At 32.1% G+C, this 22525-nt stretch overlaps 1 protein-coding gene across 1 annotated transcript; it reads right to left on the bottom strand.

Moving 5' to 3' along the window:
* Nucleotides 1-8168: 8168 nt before the first annotated feature.
* On the bottom strand, nucleotides 8169-19918 carry LOC145312520 (uncharacterized). Its single transcript, XM_080151775.1, has 17 exons — nucleotides 19708-19918; nucleotides 19251-19327; nucleotides 18814-18840; nucleotides 18367-18460; nucleotides 17235-17322; nucleotides 16546-16660; nucleotides 15850-15867; nucleotides 15199-15287; nucleotides 13529-13668; nucleotides 12722-12775; nucleotides 11727-11823; nucleotides 11097-11269; nucleotides 10898-10985; nucleotides 10470-10563; nucleotides 10047-10201; nucleotides 9782-9906; nucleotides 8169-9678 (listed from the first exon to the last, which is right to left on the bottom strand). The coding sequence occupies exons 1-17, from the start codon at nucleotides 19737-19739 to the stop codon at nucleotides 8169-8171; spliced, it is 2976 nt and encodes a 991-aa protein (XP_080007901.1). The 5' UTR covers nucleotides 19740-19918.
* Between the last annotated feature and the right edge of the window lie 2607 nt (nucleotides 19919-22525).

Raw genomic sequence — 22525 nt, 5'->3', positions numbered from 1 at the left:
AATATTGTAACAGATAATAGATATAAAATAAGACAACTACAAAAGAGATAAAATCAACCTTATTCAACGTTCACTCAAAGCCCCAAAAATAATGGACTTAAAAGTGTATTAAACTGTATATAAGACATTTGCGAATATATTGATACCATTAATTTGCCTCTTAAATCAAAAAATATTTTTTTTTAATATTTTTCTCTTGCTACAAATCAAATTTCAAATTTGAGTCACCAAAAATCCTAAACTAATTTTTGCTCTAGAAGAATCAATTTTTGGAGTTAGAAAGTGCTTAATACCTCATTTTAATCGCCTGGCATTGCTTTATAATATATAGGAAATAACTTGGTTGTTTATAGAACAGCTGACTAAAAAATCGAGGTTTTGTGAAAAACCCACTTTAGTTGTTGCTCCATAAATGATATTTTTTTCCCCAATTTTTTTGGCTGTAAAGAAGCTTTATATATTCATATAACATCCACCTAAATTTGACTTTTGGTATTTTATTTATAACATCACCAGAGGGAATTGAATTTTGGAAAATAATATCAATTTATATTTTACACTGCTATGCATTGTTCTAGTTCTTGTTTCTAAAAAATATTTATATTATTAAAAAGAGAATTATTTAACGCTTCTATAGGTATGTTTATCATTTTTCTAGGCTAAATATAACTATAATTACACCATTTTAAAGTTAGACATCATAACATATTAACACAATTATTGAATCGGTCTGTATTATTAAGCTGGCAACCCTTAAAACAGCTGCATTTCATTATCCTATTATATAAAGTAGTTAGCTTTCTTGTCTTCAGCTTAAGATTTCGACAATTACAGTACCTATTGAGTTCTCTGTTTTATGGAAGCTTCTTATAGGTCCCTGGATAGTTTTGGAATTTTGAAATAAATATCAATTTATATTTTACACTGCTATGCATTGTTCTCGTTCTTGTTTCTAAAAAATATTTTATAATTAAAAAGAGAATTATTTAATGCTTCTATAGGTATGTTTATCATTTTTCTAGTCTAAATATAACTATAATTTCAGTATTTTTTAAACATCATTATATTCAAGTTATTGTAATTTTAAATAAAATATCAAGAACTATTGGAACAATTTTTACCTTGCAAAACAAGGTGTTATAAAGTGTAGGATCCCTCACAATACCTATCTGTCTGTCTATAATGCATTACACATGTAATGCTAATAGAGAGGATGCTATAAGAGTGCTATTATAATGTGAACTTCTCATAATTGAATGGGCTTCCTGAAACCAGAGACCATGAAGTTGGCCTAGTCACTACAAGGGGGAGTGCAGGAATATCCAGGGGGAGGTGCTTGTAAAAGGGTAATTTTTTTATGGATGGGGGTAATCACCCCTATAATATATTATGGGGGGTATAAACCCAGCCTTTTAAATTTTTTTTAATAGAAGTAAAAAATCCTGAAAACTTAAAAATCTAGGAATCAAACTAGCACCCCAACCAACAATCGGTTCCATGCCAAATGTAGGAGTGGAAAAACATTGAGGTGGACAAACGTCGGAGTAAAAAACATTGGAGTGGACATTGCTTAAATAAAACCTAGGAGTGACTGCTATTTTAATAATATTACAATTTTGAAATTTTTTATACCTCTGTCTACAAAATAATGACTATGGCTGCAGCGCTCGGCTGGGTTTATACCCTCCATAATATATTATAGGGGGTGATTACCCCCATCCCTAAAAAAATTACCCTTTTGCAAGCACCTCCCCCTGGATATTCCTGCACTCCCCCTTGTAGTGACTAGGCCAACTTCATGGTCTCTGGTTTCAGGAAGCCCATTCAATTATGAGAAGTTCACATTATAATAGCACTCTTAGAGCATCCTCTTTATTAGCATTACATGTGTAATGCATTATAGACAGACAGATAGGTATTGTGAGGGATCTTACACTTTATAACAGCTTGTTTTGCAAGGTAAAAATTGTTCCAATAGTTCTTGATATTGATATTTTATCTAAAATTACAATAACTTGAATATAATGATGTTTAAAAAATACTGAAATTATAGTTATATTTAGACTAGAAAAATGATAAACATACCTATAGAAGCATTAACCCTTACAGCTCGGGCCCCAATTCCCACCTTAATAGATTGGGGGGGGGGGGGGGGTCAAAGAGCACCCCCCTCTATCTCGGCTCCTGTTACAGATAAAGACGTAAAAATTTTTTCTGGTGGTTCATGTGTATTTTTAGAGAAAATTACTTTTTCTAGTCATAGCAGCCAGGCCGCTCCTTAGCCGCTCCTTAGCCGCTTTTTAGCGGCCAGCCGCTAAATTTTAAAACAGCTGTAGAGCGGCCAATTTTGCAGCTAGGATGACCAAATTTTAGGACGAACTTTTATTTTTCATATCAAAAAAATTACTTTTTCTGATCATCGCCAAAAAACGGCAAATAACGGAAACCGCCAATTTCCGCGGTTACGGCGGTAAAACGGCGGTTGGTGGCGCCGATTAATATTTTTATCTGTTTGATGTTGCTCAAGAATTTACCAAAAAAAATTATAGGACTCTAGCTGTAATAGAAGCCACGATATTCATGATATATGTCTGTAGTAAAAGCCGGACAAAAATCGGTCTTAAAGTCGGTCAGGGAGCGGTCAAATGGTCATAACACATTTTTTCTCAGAAGGTCATTGATATCTAAGTATTCACCAAAAAAATTTTAGGTTTCTCCCAGCGTATACCAATAACAAAATTAATTCGGAAGAAAATCACGAAACCTATACGTGTTTTTCAGCTGTCATTGGGGGGCAACACATCATTAAATTGACGACCTCTCCATTTGCCCCCCAAATATTATTTTGGATTTATTTTGCTTGTTGGTTATACCTTATTCCTGGGTTTCTCCTTATACACAAAAGTCATAATGTAGAAATTAAGATTTTTTTAGAATTTTTTTCTAATTTTGGTGCTACCCAACCGACTTTGACCGGACACCACGACCGACACAGACCAGATATCCTAATAAAATCAACTCTTGCTGACGTATAATTACTAAACTTAAAAAGTCATAAAGTCACAGCACTCCATGAGATCGAAAAAACTAGAGGGGGGGGCTCCAAGAGCCCCCCCCCCCCCGATCTGTAAGGGTTAAATAATTCTCTTTTTAATTATAAAATATTTTTTAGAAACAAGAACGAGAACAATGCATAGTAGTGTAAAATATAAATTGATATTTTTTTCAAAATTCCAAAACTATCCAGGGACCTATAAGAAGCTTCCATAAAACAGAGAACTCAATAGGTACTGTAATTGTCGAAATCTTAAGCTGAAGACAAGAAAGCTTACTACTTTATATAATAGGATAATGAAATGCAGCTGTTTTAAGGGTTGCCAGCTTAATAATACAGACCGATTCAATAATTGTGTTAATATGTTATGATGTCTAACTTTAAAATGGTGTAATTATAGTTATATTTAGCCTAGAAAAATGATAAACATACCTATAGAAGCGTTAAATAATTCTCTTTTTAATAATATAAATATTTTTTAGAAACAAGAACAAGAACAATGCATAGCAGTGTAAAAGATAAATTGATATTATTTTCCAAAATTCAATTCCCTCTGGTGATGTTATAAATAAAATACCAAAAGTCAAATTTAGGTGGATGTTATATGAATATATAAAGCTTCTTTACAGCCAAAAAAATTGGGAAAAAAAATATCATTTATGGAGCAACAACTAAAGTGGGTTTATCACAAAACCTCAATTTTTTAGTCAGCTGTTCTATAAACAACCAAGTTATTTCCTATATATTATAAAGCAATGCCAGGCGATTAAAATGAGGTATTAAGCACTTTCTAACTCCAAAAATTGATTCTTCTAGAGCAAAAATTAGTTTAGGATTTTTGGTGACTCAAATTTGAAATTTGATTTGTAGCAAGAGAAAAATATTAAAAAAAACATACTTTTTTTTATTTAAGAGGCAAATTAATGGTATCAATATATTCGCAAATGTCTTATATACAGTTTAATACACTTTTAAGTCCATTATTTTTGGGGCTTTGAGTGAACGTCGAATAAGGTTGATTTTATCTCAAAAGTCTTTAATGTCAGGAATATTTCAATTTTGGTAGGTCAGTCAGTCTCTCATTCTGAACCTTACAATTATCATGAACAGTTCCAATTGTCATAATTCTATTTTATCTTCATATAGTTAATCTAAGCCTTCTTACCTTTACGGTCGATCTGTCCGTCCATCCCTACCTCAGTACGTCTGTCTGTATGTAACATTGTTCGTTCATTTTGTCATGTTAGTTATTCTTATACATTTTAACTGTTGGCAGGGATTTTATAACACTATAGAACAATATACAAATATAATATATAATTACAAGAAAATTCGTATGTTAAAATTAAGAATTTTAAACTTTTTTTTCAGATTTCTAAGTAAGATTTTATTTCTTCAATGTCAAAAATGTTAAAACTCTTTAATTGTTTGTATGTCCAACAATGCAGTTATATTAAGCTTCACTTTGTGAACGTTGTCATGCTGAGGTGTACCATAAGTCCTACTTCCTTATATTGTAATAATTGTATTTATCTTTGTAATGATTTAAGTTAGTTAGCCCATGTTCAATCTCACATCTCTATTCTTAATCTCTTAAATTGGTTGGAAAGTGTTGCTATAAACCAACCAATATCAACACATTTAAATACAATCATCAAACCGCTAATAAGATCTCGGTTTTTAAAAATTGTTTACCCACATGTAGATAATTTATCAGCCCTGATCACATAAATTTCATATAATGGACATAAATTATGCCTAAATAGTACAAACCTACCTAGTTTTATACTATTTAACATTATTTCTCTTAATTTGCAACATGTGGGCAACGCTATTCCAAATTCAGTATCCACCAGTAAGGTTGCACCATTTCATATTCGAGATGAATTTCAGCTGTATAAACCATGTTAGAAAGATATAAAGTATAAAACAAAGTTTTGCACATCAACTCATTTGACGCATTCGGATTATTACTGTGCAGTAATTTCATTAGATCAAGCTCCTTTTACGAGGAGGGTTAAAAATAGAATATTCTTGCAAGGTTTCTTTGGTTGTAGCCAAATATTAAATTGCTAATGTTCAAGGAAGTTTAAGAATCACTTCATCTAATTCTTAAGCAGTGACAATACATATAACTAAAAGTATTATTATAATTAAATGTATATTCATTTTAACAAGCAACAAATAACAATGGTATACGACAATGGCAACTTTTTAGGGTAGATCCAGACGGATAACTTTTTTCGTAAATTTAGGCATGTTAGAATTGTCCTATCGATTTCAAACTTTGCATTTTGATTCCTTTAGTAGTTAGGTACGATTTAGAAAGCGTAGCAATTCTATTATCATTACAAGAATGTCCGTACGTTCATTTTAAACATGTTGATTTTTTTTACTTTCTTAACAACAAATTTTAATGTGATATAATCATCCGATTGATCTGATTTTTGGTATGCTGATTCCTGGGACAACAAAGTATAATGTTATAAGCGAAGCAACTCTATAATCAAGTCAAATAATAATAATAATCAAATGTAAGTATGTCCATAAACATTAACCTGTATCAAGCAGTTTACTTACAATTTTGCTTCGACTCTTATACATTTATATTCAGATTATTCAGTTCTGACATTATATAAATGTTAATGTCCGTTTGTCCTACCGTTTCAGTGCTTCGCTTTATGGATGTTGTCATCCTTGTTAGTTTTAACAAAATAATAACTAATTAAAAATAACAATGAGAATAAATAATTACATAAAATAATATTAAAACAATGTTTAGGACTTATTTGCATAAGCAAAGCTGGTGTATAAATCATTTGTGTAGGTCGCTTCTCTACAAATAGAGCATGTCCGTCTCTCACACATTGCGTATGAAGGTGCTTTGACTTTTGTGTCAGAACCTAAATTGGGACATAGTGCATTTCAATACCCTAGGTTAGGTAACTTCATTTTACTTTACAATAAAATCTAAAATGCAGCCGTTTTTAAGAAAATTAGATTTGAAAACTTTAAGTTCAATTTTCATCCACTAGGAGTTACCGTATAAAAGCAAAGATTATTTTTTTTAAAATAAGGAACAACTTTGCTTTTATAAAGTCTGTCATAAAACCTCTCTATATATGATTTATTTAAGGGTGAATTTCCGTGACCTTAGCAAAGCAACTGATAAAAATGGCCATGAATCAACTCACTTCAGGAGTGGTTTTATCAATAACTTTATAAAAGCAAACTTGTTCAAAATTTTAAATAAATAATCTTTGCTTTTCTTGTCATGGTTATGCGATAACTCCTAGTGGGTGAAAATTGAACTTGAAATTTTCAAATCTAATTTTTTCAAAAACGGCTGCATTTTGGATTTTATTGAAAAGTAGAATGATGTTACCTAACCTAGGGTAATGAAATGCACTATGTCTTAATTTAGGTTCTGACACTAAAGTAAAAGCACCTTCATACGCACTGTGCTCAGTCAGTAACATAAAAATTACAATAACATCTTGGATGCTGCTTAATTTATTAAACAAAAAATGGTTGGAGATTCAAATGTTGAGTTGTTCTGGTTTCAGTGATGATGTTGAAACTCTTGTTGTTGAAAATCACACCAGAAAACACATTTTAGTTTCAACATTTCCTAAATATAAAAAAATATTGTTAAGATATTTCAATAATAGAGAAAATCTAGAGACATATTCTCTATATCAGCTTATAGAATAATTAGTCGCATTTTTGGACCATGGAAAGGAAACGAAGTTGCGGGTTTCTTCGTATTTTCAAGTAGCTTTTCTCCTATTTCTAGCCCCTGTGGGACACATTTTCTAAAAAATCGATTGTGAAAATACGATGAATCCCGCAACTTCGTTTTCTTTCCCTGAACCGCATTTTTTAACATTATCACGTAAAAATTTATTCCCTGGTGTAGTGTGGAGCACATGACAAAACCTATAATAAGTTAGTTCCGAATAGTTCTATTCCATATGCTAAGGTTAATATATTATAGATAAATTATAACCTCGATTAATTTTGTCGCCCTATTACTTGAATGAAAATTTGTAAAATAAGAAATGTTATGTTACAACTTTAATCGAAAAACTGTACCTGCATTTTAGGTGGCCAACTCCATGCTTTATTTACATCCGCAGCCTGGGGACTTTGCGGCACCCGTATGGGACTTAAACTAATAGTACTGACTGGTTTTAACTTGTACGTTGGTTTGACAGGTACAGGCGGACGAGGTATAACAACCGTTGGCGGGGGTCTGGGACGCCTTGTAGTGGGTATAGTAAATGGTGGTGGGGCAGGGGGACCAGGTGGTGGGGCTGGGGGGCCAGCAAGGCTGGGGTTGCTAATACCATTTATTGCACCTTCCACATCTTGAAGCTGAGAGGGGGAGTTTACGTGCACATGGTAGTGGATATCACCTCCCTGGGCATATAATGATAAGATAGATTTATTATTGTGTTAGATAACAATGTCTTCACCCTGGAGCCTAAGTAAGCTATGTAAGCACTTCGACCATCCACTTTCCATATTGTATAGAGAAGAAACAGTTTTTAAAAATATTTGGGGAGGAGGTAATTTTTTATATGGGCGAAATCTATGGTAAAGGTACTCTTCCTAAAATTAGTTATAAACCTCCCCCAGACCTATATGAATCTTTGTTGTGAAAGAGAACCATATCGGTCAAGTGGTTATCGAGATCTGTTACTTTTAAATGGAGGCATTATTATTAAAAATTTATCTAAGGAACAAATACAACATTGAACCTGAAATATTATCATTAGTGTTCGGCCGGATTTCTGGCCAGATACTGGATATTGAAACAATATGGCCTGCTATCCGGCAATATAATCTTTTATAATATACAACAAAAATCCCTGTTAACAAACAGTTACAGGCATTATGTTTTTATTCTTGGTACTATAAAGCAATAAGTAAGTTTTACCTACCCAAGAAAGTTTATTAGATCAATTGCCTAGAAGTAGGATTAACTTAAAAGTTATTTAATTTTTAAGTTTTATCAGGCCAGATACCAGATATCCGGTATTAGAAATCAGCCGAATATCTGTCATCCGGCCCAACCCTAATTATCATAGTAGAAAATATTTCTATTCTATCATTCCTGACGATTTCCCTCATCTTGTTGAGCAACAGAACTATATGATGGTGCAACATCTTGGGCAGGTGGATTGTATGATGGTCTATTATCCTGTGCAGGTGGATTGTATGATGGTCTATTATCCTGTGCAGGTGGATTATATGATGGTCTATTATCCTGTGCAGGTGGATTATATGATGGTCTATTATCCTGTGCAGGTGGATTATATGATGGTCTGTTATCCTGTGCAGGTGGATTATATGATGGTCTATTATCCTGTGCAGGTGGATTATATGATGGTCTATTATCCTGTGCAGGTGGATTATATGATGGTCTGTTATCCTGTGCAGGTGGATTATATGATGGCCTATTATCCTGTGCAGGTGGATTATATGATGGTCTATTATCCTGTGCAGGTGGATTATATGATGGTCTGTTATCCTGTGCAGGTGGATTATATGATGGTCTATTATCCTGTGCAGGTGGATTATATGATGGTCTATTATCCGGCGCAGGTGGATTATATGATGGTCTATTGTCCTGGGCAGTTGGAGCATACAAAGGTCTAAAGTCTTGTACAGGTGGATTATATGTTGGTCTGTTGTCTTGTACAGGCGGAGTATAGGATGGTATAAAGTCTTGTGCAGGTGGATTATAGGATGGCCTAAAATCCTGAGCAGGTGGATTATATGAAGGCCTAATGTCCTGAGCAGGTTGACTGTATGATGGCACACCATAAAACTGACCACTGCTAACTGGAGCATTTGAAATTCCAACATTTAAATCATTACTTAAAACTGGTTGAGAGAGTCGTATTTGATTGTTGGTAGCAAATGATTGGGTTGGGGTAAATCTTGAGGTAGAAAGTGAAACATCTGATTGTGAGGATGGGTTAGTATAAAATGTATTTGACTGTTTAGGCACTCTATAGTTATTATCAGATGACTGAATAGGAGCACCATAGCTTGTAGATGGAGCATTGTAAAAAGCATCAGCTGATTGTATTGGTGCATTGTAGCTGGTATCAGCTGATTGTATTGGTGCACTGTAGCTGGTATCAGCTGATTGAATTGGAGATCTGTAGCTTGAATCAGCTGATTGGACAGGGGCACTATAACTAGTGTCAGCTGATAGTAATGGAGCGTTGTAACTAGTGTCAGCTGATTGTATTGGAGCATTGTAAATTGTGTCAGCTGACTGAATAGAAGGCACTTGCTGCACAGGCCGTGGTTTATAAGAAGTTGGAGCATAATAACTGTCAATAGGATCTGGGGTTGTTGTTATAAAAGTTGGTGGGGGTGATGGAGGGCCCACAACAAAATTTGGGGGAGGACTTGGGGGTTGTCGTGGGGGAGGACTTGGTGGCTGGGGCCTGGGTGTTGTTAGTGATATTGTAATGGGCTGTGATTTATATGGGGCAGCTGAGGGACCAACTGGCGGTGGTATTGGAAACTCTGGCAGTTTAAAATTGATTGAGTCTGCTCCGGCTGGTGGTCTTGCTACTGGTGGTAACAAATCTTGGTTGTTTCTAAATTGTATGAAATTATTGTAAAAAAAATATTTAATAAATCAGATAATGGTGTTTATACCCCATTCTACTTATTTGGATTTTTATTATTTTAAAGTTCTACCTGGTTAATTCATTTCTACTTTCATAACTTTTGCTCTTTGCTTGTTCTAGAGTATTCTCTGTTATTCTAAAACTGCGTCTTCCATTTGACCTTAGTCTGTTTGATGCCGGTCGATTTGTAGTATCCTAAAACATTGAGAAAATTATAATTCCTGACTTATTCCTAAATGAGTTTAAGGCTAATAATTAAAGAAATAATAAACATTGATTTTTTAATCTAAAATTTTTTGTAATCATTCTTACCGTTACAAAACTATGTTTCTAACCTGTGAGAGTGGAAAGCCATAACTATCCAAAAGTTGATTTGAATTCTCATCAAAATATACATAATCTTCCTGATCTCTATTCCTAGTCTCAGTTGAATCCTCTTCAGCCTCTACAGCAGCTATGATAAGTTCATCAGAATTGCTACCTGGACGATCTACAAATATTGCTTTGATTATTCATCGGACACACAAGCGGCTGTACACATAGGGGTCTTATACAGGTATAAGGTATAACCAACAAGCCAAATAATTATTTAAACATATTCCACCATAGTTGCCTAAAACCAGTTTTAGGGAAGATGCAATTGTTAGCCTCGAAACAGACATTCTATATTGAATGTTGTGTATATGTTTCATTGTTGTGGATCGTTTTTCAATAAAGGCTGAAAAACAGTACATATCTGGCATATAAATTTAATTTACCTGTTCCATAACCTGGAGGAGTAGCGGGTGGACCAACAGGCTTAGAAGGCTCAGAATTATTCTTCCAGCCACCTTTATCACTTTCGCTCCACACCTGCATAAACAAACTAGTAACAGAGCTACTCTTGTACTAGCCTTTTCCGTCCGTCCATCTGTTACATTGTGTTACAGTTGAGAACCATAGGGGAAAATAAGATATTCTTTGCTATAATTAAAGACAGGAGTCTGACTTATACAATAAAATTCATACTTTCGTGGATAGTTAATAGTTATCTATAACAAGATTTGATATATCTTTTTATTACGGCTCAACAACGGTTTTTAATTTAGCGGAATTATGAATCGATTTCGGAGCCATTTTGAAAATCATATTCTTTGCAGCTATGCAAAAATGGTCTTAATTGTCATTGTAAGATCATTTTATTTACCTTGATATTTGGGTTGTGGTTGAGAGTTATTATAATCTGAGTATTTTTTCCATCCACATCTTGCCCGGTTAAAGTATCCTTATTGGAACTAAAATAAAACAGTTTATTATAGTTATAAAACTTTGTATATTTAGATTTGATAGTAAGTTAGAAAAAAATTTATAATGATTTAGTGTTTTGTCAGAATGAAAAATCAAACCTGAACTGTCCATATTGTGGCTGCTGGCTGTCACCTCTTGTTAGCTGCTCCGGCTGCTGAGGAACATTCTTGGAATTGAGATGTGAATTGTATTTTGTCTTTCTTTTGTTAATGTTGTTTGGTGTCGGGTCGCCAAAAATACTCTGTGGGCCAGAGTTCACAGAGTTTAACACCTGCCATAGTCATACTCTTACTTGTAATGCAGGACGGAGGGAGGGAGGGGTATTGGACTACAAATTATACTGGTCTCCAAAGTCATACGCTCTCGTATTTGTTGGCTTAAAGCTTTAGGACTTGTATTAAATCATGCTAGGGTTGTACAAACCAGCAGTGTTCTAACTTTACCACCAATGATTTAAATCTACAGAAAGGAAGAAGTCTTAGGAACCCTAATGTAATGTCAGTAGACTTTTAGAAGAACAAATTTAGGGGTCTGAGTTGCGTTTGAACTATATCATAATGAACATTTTTTCATGTGATGCATTAGTCATATAAACATCCAGTTAACAATTAACCAATTGGGATTGGGAAATCAATGGTAACTGCAGCAGAATAGGTAAAAATTTATACTTGGAAATAAGGTACAATACAGACAATAACCTAAGTAGTTTTATCATTTAATATCTTTACCTGTTGATTAAAAAACTGTTCATCAAATCTGTCTCCCTCAGGAAAGAAATCTACAGGAGAATCCAAAGTAAAATCAGCTTGGTCACTTTCAAACAAACTAAAAAAGTATAATTAAAGTTGCAGCATTTAGTGCCACTGTCTCCTTTATCAATGTTGAATTATATTGTTCATTTACTAAGTATATTTGCGATTACTTTTATTTAATAAAATCTTCCAATTTTTAACATTTACAAAACGGCATGCTTTATTGCATCAAGATCCATGACAGATCTATATAGGAAATAAACGTCTATAAATGAGCTCGAATCTTCCAATGGTAAAGTGTTTAAAACTCATAGTGCTCCAATAATCCTCATTAAACTCTCATTTACCAAAGCGATAAGACCTTTATTCTATTTGTTTATGGAATGAATTAAGTTTTTCACTTCATGTTGATATTTGAATTACAGTGAAGTATTTAATCCTTTTTTCATAAATAAAAAATTTACGTTCATAATAGAGTAAATATAAGAAAACTGTATTTTAAAAGAATTCGATTGTGGCGACACTTTCTTCGTGTTAAAATATTAAAACTAAAATTTTAATCATATTAACCCTTTGTTGGTGGTAATGTGAAAAAAATATAATTAAAAAAAAAACTTTTTGAAATCATTTAAATCAATAAATATTTACTTCTTTCTTTTAGATAGTAATGGCGGGGGAGGAAAATTGATTTATTGAGAAATAGATAAATAGATATGTACTTATAGAAAACTAGCCAATAGCGATATAGTTATATTGAGCCAACTCTAGTAATAATAATATTGTAATTTTCATTTTATTTCCCATTGAACATTAAATGGGAAGGGGTGTGGGGAAATCACCCCTTTGACACTACCACCCCCTTGGACGTTCTTGTCTTAGAGAATCTCAAAACTAACCTAACCATACTTTATTTCTATGTGATCCATTTTCGGTATAAGTGAAATTACCTAACAATTTTATATAATTTTTACCTTGTTCTTTTAGGTTGAAAAACAGGCTGTACCTCTTGCAAGTTCGGTAACACCCTAAAATTTAAATTTTCAAATTGTTACAAATGTAAACTCTAAAATATATTTTTAGTAGCTAAGCTACTCTTATTCACCTTTTCTGTCCGTCTGTAACGCTTTCAGAAAATGTGATTTTCTCAGCTGCTATTAAAGATAGACAGTTAAAATATTTGTTGGTGATTCCCTCTACCAATGAGCATCAAGTGTATATTTTACTTGGTCCGTCAGTCTGTTTTAACTATTTATTTTATTACAAGTTTCGTGATTAAAAAATATTAATTGCATATTCCCTCTTTTTTTATGATTACTGAACATCTTCTCTTTAACCCACTTTTTCCGTTTGTCCACCCATGTTTCTTTTGTGCTACGCTACCTATGAATTTTGTCATCCTTGTTCTTTAATACATAGACGTCGAAGGGGGGGGGGGTAAAGGGGTGATTACCCCCCTCCCCCCCCAAAAAAAAAAATTTGGATTTTTAATTTTTACCCCCCCCCCCCCAAATAAAAAAAAATGCCTCTATGAAATAAAGATTACCCCCCCCCCCAAAAAAAAAAAAAAATGAGCAAAATGCCTACGGCACCCCCAAAATTTTTATTTTCAAAATTTCCCCCCCCCCCTCCCCCCCTACCCTCCATATAAAAAAGCTTGGACGCCCCTGCTTTAATAGACTGTTTATTGACCTACAATTAGCTGGAAGTTCCATCTTCAAATAAATTAACCTCTTTAAACTTTCCCTTGCTATGAATCACCAAAAAAAGAAGATATTTACCGTTTATCTTGTCTCTGTTCTCCTGGAGTGACACGTCTTGTTTTCATTCTTTTTTCTTCATACACCTCTGTCATTCTAGTCACTGGTATTCCTTCCTCGGACTCTTCTCTTCTTAGTGTTGTCGGATTTTCTCTTTCTTTCTGATAAATAAAATATAAGATATTTTGGGTTAACTCATATGTAGCGCAACAATCCAACAATCACAATATTTTTTAGATTAAAATTTACGTGAAATTTTAACAAATCAAACATATATTTTAATTTAAAACAAGGATGACAACATCCATAAGTAGCGAAGCTCAATATTATGAATGGATATTGGGAAAAATTTACTATAAAACAGTTTCATACAATAAACATCTAACATGATAAAATATGCAAAAACAGAAAACCTTTAAAATCACGAAAACTTAAAAATCTAGGAATCGATCTAGCACCCAAATTAATAGACAAATCTTAATGAAACTTGATAGATATATGTATAATATGAGCATATTCAATTCCTGATAATTTCAGCCATGAATCCGGAATAAGAATCGAGAAAATCAAGAAAACCTAAAAATCTAGGATCGATCTAGCACCCTCATTAATAGACAAATCATATATCAAAACTTCGTGAAAATAATCTAAAATTGATTAATCCCTGTTCAGCCCTTTATCTTGAAAAGGAATTGAGAAAATCACGAAAACTTGAAAAATAGGAATCGATTTAGCACCCCAAATAACAGACAGGTGGACAAAACAATGTATAGATTAGATGGGCATACGTCATAGGAATCTTCACTAAAAATTTCAGCTGTCTATCTTGAGCTGAGAAAATCACGTTTCCCCCATAAAGTTACGGACGGACGGACAAAGTGAATTATAGAGTTGCTTTGCTACTAATTACCGTTCAGGTTGGCTGCTATTAGCCAATCAAGTTATTAGGATTCATTTATAAGTCCATTAATCTCAATGATAAGAATCTTAAAAGGGTTTCTATTTCATACTTCGGGTTAAATTGTTTAGATTATACACGTTGTGCTCTTATTTCATGTTCAAGGAAATGGATAAAGAATTTTTTTTGTCAGTTTAAAGTTGAAGTTCATCTTGAAATTTCATTATTTATTCATTAATAATATTTACAGCATGCCTTTGGGCAGATAAGCACTATCAAAAAGAATATTCAGGTAATATTTGTGACTGGTAAAATATTTTTGTCCGGGAACCATATTCCATGTCCGAGATTTAGTTTTATGCTTCGCCTAATTCAATTAGTAAGTTTTCTTACACTTACAACACAGAGAATTAAGTTTTAAAAGAAGTAAAAAGAGGACAGAACTAAAGATAAATGGGTGTTTCTACCCTCCCATTAAATAGGGGACGGTAATCCCTAATTTAATAAAATATAGTTTGGATATTATGGGGGTGCCATAGAAACCCTAAACAGTTTTAGGGGGAAAATATGCAACACCAAAAACTGTATGAGGTATTATTCCCAAAAATCTTGTCTTGCTCCATGTTTTAAAGATAAAATTTGTTATGAATGAAATAAAGGCTTTTTAAAAAAAACTCAAATACATGATAAGTTCAAAACCAAAGATCTGAACGAAATAATATTTCAAATCGTTTATGATGAAACAAAACTAATTCTAAAATCTATAATACTCACTCAATAAAAACATATTTACCTTTCCATTATAAACAGGTTGAACATTCGGTTTTCTCACTTCTTCCACTTCTTGAATTAGAAATTCTGGCTCTGGCTCTTCAAACTTTTCTAAAATAAAACAAGGATGACATAAAAGCAAATCTCTAAAACCAGGTGGTAGAGGGTTAGAACCTAACAAGCAGAATATCAATTTACAACTCTAAACAAAATTGTATAGGAAAATGATTTCATATAAATATTGTTATCAAAAAAGTTAAAAATAAGCATGTTTTAAATTGACATAAGGTTAACTTTTTGGAGTTGTCACGCTTTCAAACTGTACCTAACTGTTAAAGGAATCACCATGCAATGTTGGAATAGGACATTCCTAACATGTTCATATTCATGTTAAGCGCTATCCATTACGGATGCACGTACTCTGATTATAGAAAAGCTTCACATTAAAAAATTATTATTTAACAATTGTTTATGAATAGCGCTGCAGCAACTATAGCTTACAAATTTTATACATACAACTTTGAATAATCTATTCTACATTGATAGCTTGGTAAACCTAATATTTGTATGATTCTACCATCTACCTGTTCCCACTTGTATAACATGTTGAAATCTAATTAAATCTATATTAATAGCTTGGTATACCTAATATTAGTATGATTCTACCATCTACCTGTTCCAACTTGTATAACTGAAATCTAATTAAATTTATATTAATAGCTTAGTAAACCTAATATTTGTATGATTCTACCATCTACCTGTTCCAACTTGTATAACTGAAATCTAATTAAATTTATATTAATAGCTTAGTAAACCTAATATTAGTATGATTCTACCATCTACCTGTTCCCACTTGTATAACATGTTGAAATCTAATTAAATCTATATTAATAGCTTGGTATACCTAATATTTGTATGATTCTACCATCTACCTGTTCCCACTTGTATAACATGTTGAAATCTAATTAAATCTATATTAATAGCTTGGTATACCTAATATTAGTATGATTCTACCATCTACCTGTTCCAACTTGTATAACTGAAATCTAATTAAATTTATATTAATAGCTTAGTAAACCTAATATTAGTATGATTCTACCATCTACCTGTTCCCACTTGTATAACATGTTGAAATCTAATTAAATCTATATTAATAGCTTGGTATACCTAATATTTGTATGATTCTACCATCTACCTGTTCCAACTTGTATAACATGTTGAAATCTAATTAAATCTATATTAATAGCTTGGTATACCTAATATTAGTGTGATTCTACCATCTACCTGTTCCAACTTGTATAACTGAAATCTAATTAAATTTATATTAATAGCTTAGTAAACCTAATATTTGTATGATTCTACCATCTACCTGTTCCAACTTGTATAACATGTTGAAGTCTAATTTGTCCAGTAGTTATCCTAGCTTCGGTTTCTCCAGACTCGGAACGAATCTTCTCCAATAAATTGTTTGTTTCTTTCTCCCTCTAATCATTACAAAAATATTTCATTAACCCAAAGTTCAATTCCATATTATAATTTACATTTTTTGACCTTTTATTTACATAACAGGATAGAGGTCAGTTTGTGTTAGTCTTTGATCTAAAAAAAGACTGAACTTGATTGGCTAAGATCATCAGGGAAGCTGTCTTTTAGACGCAATTCAAACAAACTGTTAATAAAGAAGGAAGGGTCGATGGCTCATAAGAAAGTATTATTTTGTAGTACAAATTTGTAAGGAGGGTATTTTCTAAAGATCTTAAGCCTAGCTGCAGCATTTTCCAGTATGGCTTCGAAACCGATAAATATACGTTGGATTAGAACACTGATAAATCATGTTCCAGTTATCTTCGAAAATAAAAATGTACAATCATAATATTAAAGCCAATTTTGTTAGCCCGTGCTTTTAGCATCTCGAGGTTTTAATCTTATAATTGTATATTTTTATATCAGCAGAAAGCTGTTTATATTACGATGCGAAAAATAACTATTCTAAATGATATGAAAATTAACTAGTTCTATTCATATGACTCAATAAGTTAAAGAGATATATTCCTCAACATCGAATAAACTTGGTTCTTGTATTTCTTCCACATGCTGCAGACTTTTCACTATTTCTTTGGATAACTTGGGAAACCTTATGCGTGGACTGTACCTCGGTTATATGCATGGTCAACAAGGATAGAAACAATAAAATAACGTTTAGAAATTGCATTGCAATTTGACTATTCTATATGCCAAAAATAAATATTGGTATACAGTTGGGGAGTTGAATCCATTTTTTTAGAAGCAGAAATATAATCTATGATTATGGTTTTGACCCTCTAAAAACGTAATCTACCATTCCACTTTCCCCTCTCTTGGTGATGATATCATCAACGCCGATATGATTTTTGTAATCTACCATTCCATTTTTCCCTCTCTTGGTGATGATATCATCAACGCCGATATGATTTTTGTAATCTACCATTCCAATTTTGCCTCTCTTGGTGATGATATCATCAATGGCGATACGATTTTTGAAATGTATTATTCCACTTTCAAGAGAGGGGAAACTGGAATGGTGGTTTACACTTTTAACATTGACATAAATGAAATTATACATACTATTTTTAAATTATGTTAATCGTAGGAATGTATAAAATACTATTTATAATTAAAAAATTTTATGTAAAACAAAAATAATAACTAGAATATACCATTACTATTATGTCGATTTAAATAAGGAAATCAATGTTTATGAATACGCTGATATGTAAACATAAATGTACCATTCTAGTTTCGCCTCTATTGAAAGTGCAATGGTACATTTAAAAAATCATAGCGGCGTTGATGATATCTTCGCCAAGAGAGGGGATTACGTTTTTTTAGAGGGTCAAAACCGTAATCATTGATTATATTTCTGATTCTATAAAAATGAATTCAACTCCACAACTGGTATAATAATAATATTTTTAAAACGTTTTAGAATTTATATCAAAATAACAATTCAATTATTTAACATTATGCAAACAGTGGCGTTATAAATTATAATTTTGTGTTAAAAAGACTAGCTGTAACAAAAAAGTAACAAGAGTAAAAGAGTTACAGAAGACTTTAACGAGGCATAAAACGCTATTTTAAAAATATGAAAAAAATACAATTTTTCACAAAAATGTGAATTTCATTGTTTAGTTAAACGGCACAGTCCTACCTAACAGCCCTGTAGGGTTTTCTTCTTTTCTGGTTTGTCTTAGCTGGTGATTCAGTTTGCTCATTTCTCTCAATTGGCACTACTTCTTGAAATACTGATTTTTTTGTTAAATTGTTGGATTATATAATTTTTTTTTTACAAATTATCAAAATGATACTCGGCTTTTTATGGGTATTTTTCGATCAGCCAAATTGCTTAAATCCTGTTAAACAAGCAGTTACTAATTTAGGCAGAAATTATTTGCTTTAATTCTACAATTTTTATATTTATAAAAAGATACATGAAAAAGTCGGCCATTAATCTTTTCTCAAATTGAAGACCCTGCTTCCCTTTCCTGACTTGAAAAGCTTAGAAAAAAATAATGATTATTGCTAGAAATATCTCACATATGATTATTTATTAAATGTGATATTTCAAAGCAATAGAATGCGCGTAAATCCAACATACCTAAATTGAAAGGTTGTCTTTGGGATTCTGCAAATAAATAAAGCAATTTTTAAATGTTCTTAATTCTTTTTTTTATTTACGAAGCTGTCTTATTTACATATTGATCGTGGCTGTCAGTAGAACACTTATCATTTCAGAAAAATTAAGACCAAGACAATATACTACTTCATAGCATTTTTTTTACAGTTTTTCTTCCCTTGAATTAAACGCATTCATAGCAAGGATATTTTCTTACAGTTTGAAAATTTTCTTATTTTTAGTCTCAGAGATCAAAAACTTTAGAATAGGGTATGTGTTTATTATTAAAAATTTGATCTCATCTAAATATTGACGAATGAAATATGTATTTTTTAATAATACTCTTAATGTTATTTTCCATGAAATATTGTTGTAATTTTTTCTTTTACAATGTTAAAATATAATTGTAATAATCCTACCTATGGATATGTTTGTAGGAGGTTTATAACTTGCTCCAGCTAAAGGTTTGTTTGCAAATAATGAAGAACTGGATAATCTAAAATTTGATATGAATCTGTAGTACAACTAGTTACAAAATGTCTGTTCAGTGTTCATAAAAACTAGTGGCTGTGCCCCTTGCATCTAGAGGATTGGGAAAATAGCCTAAAACACCTCATTTCTTAAATATAAAAATAAAATAGCCTTAAACCATATCGGAACAATTGTGCAGCTTCCCTGAAATAGAGAACTAATTTGGATTGGTAGTTATTGAAAAATTAAGCAACAGACAAGCAAACTTACTTTTTTATACATAAGAAAAGAATTTTGAAGTTATTAATTAATAAATTAATTTGGGGCTGAATATGTTTTCAGCTAAAGGCTCTATTTGATTAGATTTCATCTAGTTTAAAAAATAAAACTAATAATAAAACTTACCGAAATAGCAAAATAAGGAAAAGGAAATTCATTGTTTCAAGTATTTTTGTAACATTTAATATTCAATTGATTTTCACATTATGTTTATCATCCTGTCTCTTTTTTTGTTTATTAATCACAAACAAAAGATAATGCTCACTAATCCTTTATTTTATAATATGTGTCATAAATTCTAATTCACATAATACGAGGACATCTAAGTCTAGACTAAGACAGCAACGCAAAGTTTTAAAATTCGCAGGCGTATTAGGGGACCAAGACACACACACTCACACACACACACACATACAAACATACGCAGACACTGAAACATAAGCCCCTAATGGTTTAATAAGAAGCAACACTAAAATTCGGAATAATGGAATCAGTAAAATGACTTTACATATATTCATCATTTTATATGCAACTTAAGGACGTTCTAAATTAAGCAAAGGATTTCAATAAACATTCCAATCAGTAATAAGCTTATCTATATACTAGCGGCTACGCCCCTAGAGGCTTCTACGGGCACTTGAGTGAAGAAGGGGAGGGGACAGGACTAAATCGTCCCTCCACTCTTGATCTTATTTTTAGAAGTAAAATTTTTATTTTTATAGGGGGTGGGGGGGTTATTTTTTTATCTGAATATGGTAATACCCTCTGACGACAAATAGTTATAAACCTTCACTGGACCTATAAAAAGCTTCTCTATATCGATTAATTGGCTGGCGGCATCCTACGCCACACACATATTTTCATATCTTTAAATTTTCTCAAATGATTGTATGCATCTTGTTTACAAATTATTAATTATCCCTTTTCCCTGACTGAAATAAGTCTGCGTATCTCGACTTCAACGGAAATTCCTTCGGAGTTAAGTGGGTATTCCGGCTAGAATAGATTATAAGATACTTAGATTTCAAGTTTTATTCTTTTAAGGTTAATTACTGTTTATGGTTAATGTTTTTATTCTATTTTTCTTCAATGTTTTATAGCTTGTATTATTATTCTTTATAAGATTTTTTTAAAAAGTCAATTCATTTGATTACATTTCATATTAAACACCTAGCCTTTGGGGGCTTAATTCATAATATAAACTGTTTCAAAACAGTCAAAATCAGGACATTAATTTCCTGCTTTTAATAAATATTGAAGAAATTTTGTTTATTTAAATAAATTTAATTTAAATCTTAAAAAATTAGAATAATTCAACGAAGTGTTTTCTTGGTAAAAAGGCCAGTTTTGGTCCCTCTAATATATTTCTATTATTTAGGTAACTAGACCGTGTATAATCCTAGCTGACAACAGAGGGTCAAATTCCAATTTGAAGAAACCTTTAACAGGTCCCTATTTATCATATGTGATACAGGCCCTAATAAAAAGAAACACTACTCTAATGTTATTAAAAGCGAAGCTTTTCTATAATTAGGGTCGGTCCGTCCGTACGTCCGTCCGTCCGTCACGGATAGCTTTTTTCGTTAATTTAGACATTGTATAATTGTCCTATCGATTTCAAATTTTGCATGGTGATTCCTTTAGTAGTTAGGTACAATTTAGAAAGCGTAGCAACTCTATAATCATTACCAAAATGTCCGTACGTCCTTTTTAAACATGTTTATTTTTTTACATTTTTAACAACAAATTTGTATGTGACCTAATTATCCGATTGGTCGGATTTTTGGTATACTGATTCCTGGGACAACAAGGTACAATATTATAAGCGAAGCAACTGTATAATCAAGTCCTAAAAATGTAGGTATGTCCATAATCATTATTCTGTATCGAGCAGTTTTTTAACAAATTTACTTACGATTTTGCTTTGACTCTTATACATTCGCATTCTGATTATTCAGTTCTGACATTATACAAGTGTTAATGTCCGTTTGTCCTACCGTTTCAGAGCTTCGCTTTTATGGATATTGTCATCCTTGTTTTTTTTTAAACCATTTCAATTTTTATTATTTTTTTTTTTACATATTTGCCATGTATGTTAATTACTTTTTGGTCATCACAAATGATCATTACATTGATATTCTTTTTTGATAGTTCCAAAAATCAAACATTCCTTTACGAAAACAAGGATGACAACATCCATAAAATCGAAGCACTGAAACGGTAGGACAAACGGACATTAACACTTGTGTATCTGAACTGAATAATCAGAATATAAAAGTATAAGAGTCGAAGCAAAATTGTAAGTAAATTTGTTAAAAAAACTGCTTGATACAGGATAATGGTTATGGACATAATCACATAATATTTGTTTTTAAAAAAGTAGAAAAATCAACATGTTTAAATTGTACGTAAGGACATTCTGGTAATGATTATAGTGTTGCTACGATTTCGAAATCGTACCTAACTACTACAGGATTCACCATGCAAAGTTTGAAATCGATAGGACAATTCTAACATGCCTAAATTAACGAATAAAAGTTATCTGTCTCGGACGTACGTACAGACGGACCGACCCTAATTATAGAAAAGCTTCGCTTTTAAAAAGGAGTTGATGAGTTCCACCCCCCACCCTCACGGTTACACCATTTTACATCCCCTAATATGATTAATCTCCCCCTTGAAAATGAAATGATAACTTCTCTGCTCAAAATCTCTATAAAGCTGATAAAATTTGTCCACGTAAGTGTACCTTGATTTTGTCGATGTTCTAATTTATAAATCTTTTATCAACACACTCTAGTGATTTGTCCCTCCTGTTGTACTAGTGTAGCTCTATAATTAAGATACTTTTTATTTTTGGGGATTTTTAAGTGCCCAAAAGTGTCTTTTTCAACCATTTTTAGCACATTTTTGCATAAAGTTTGTTCCCTGTGCTGCGTATTAA

Source organism: Acartia tonsa, chromosome 2 (assembly GCF_053477335.1).
Source record: "Acartia tonsa isolate MP-2025a chromosome 2, ASM5347733v1, whole genome shotgun sequence".
NCBI classification, from domain to species: Eukaryota; Metazoa; Arthropoda; class Copepoda; order Calanoida; family Acartiidae; genus Acartia; species Acartia tonsa.
The sequence above is the reverse complement of the archived record's forward strand: the minus strand, read 5'-3'. Positions and strand labels throughout refer to the sequence as shown.

What these genes read in the sequence shown, in the direction of transcription:
- LOC145312520 (XM_080151775.1), bottom strand. Translation starts at nt 19,739, where the DNA reads ATGAATTTCCTTTTCCTTATTTTGCTATTTCG. An exon ending in AAGACAACCTTTCAATTTAG is followed by an intron (nt 18,461 to 18,813) that starts GTATGTTGGATT and finishes CAAAAAAATCAG; the next exon opens with TATTTCAAGAAGTAGTGCCA. An exon ending in TCCTCCAGGTTATGGAACAG is followed by an intron (nt 10,202 to 10,469) that starts GTAAATTAAATT and finishes CAATATTTGTAG; the next exon opens with ATCGTCCAGGTAGCAATTCT.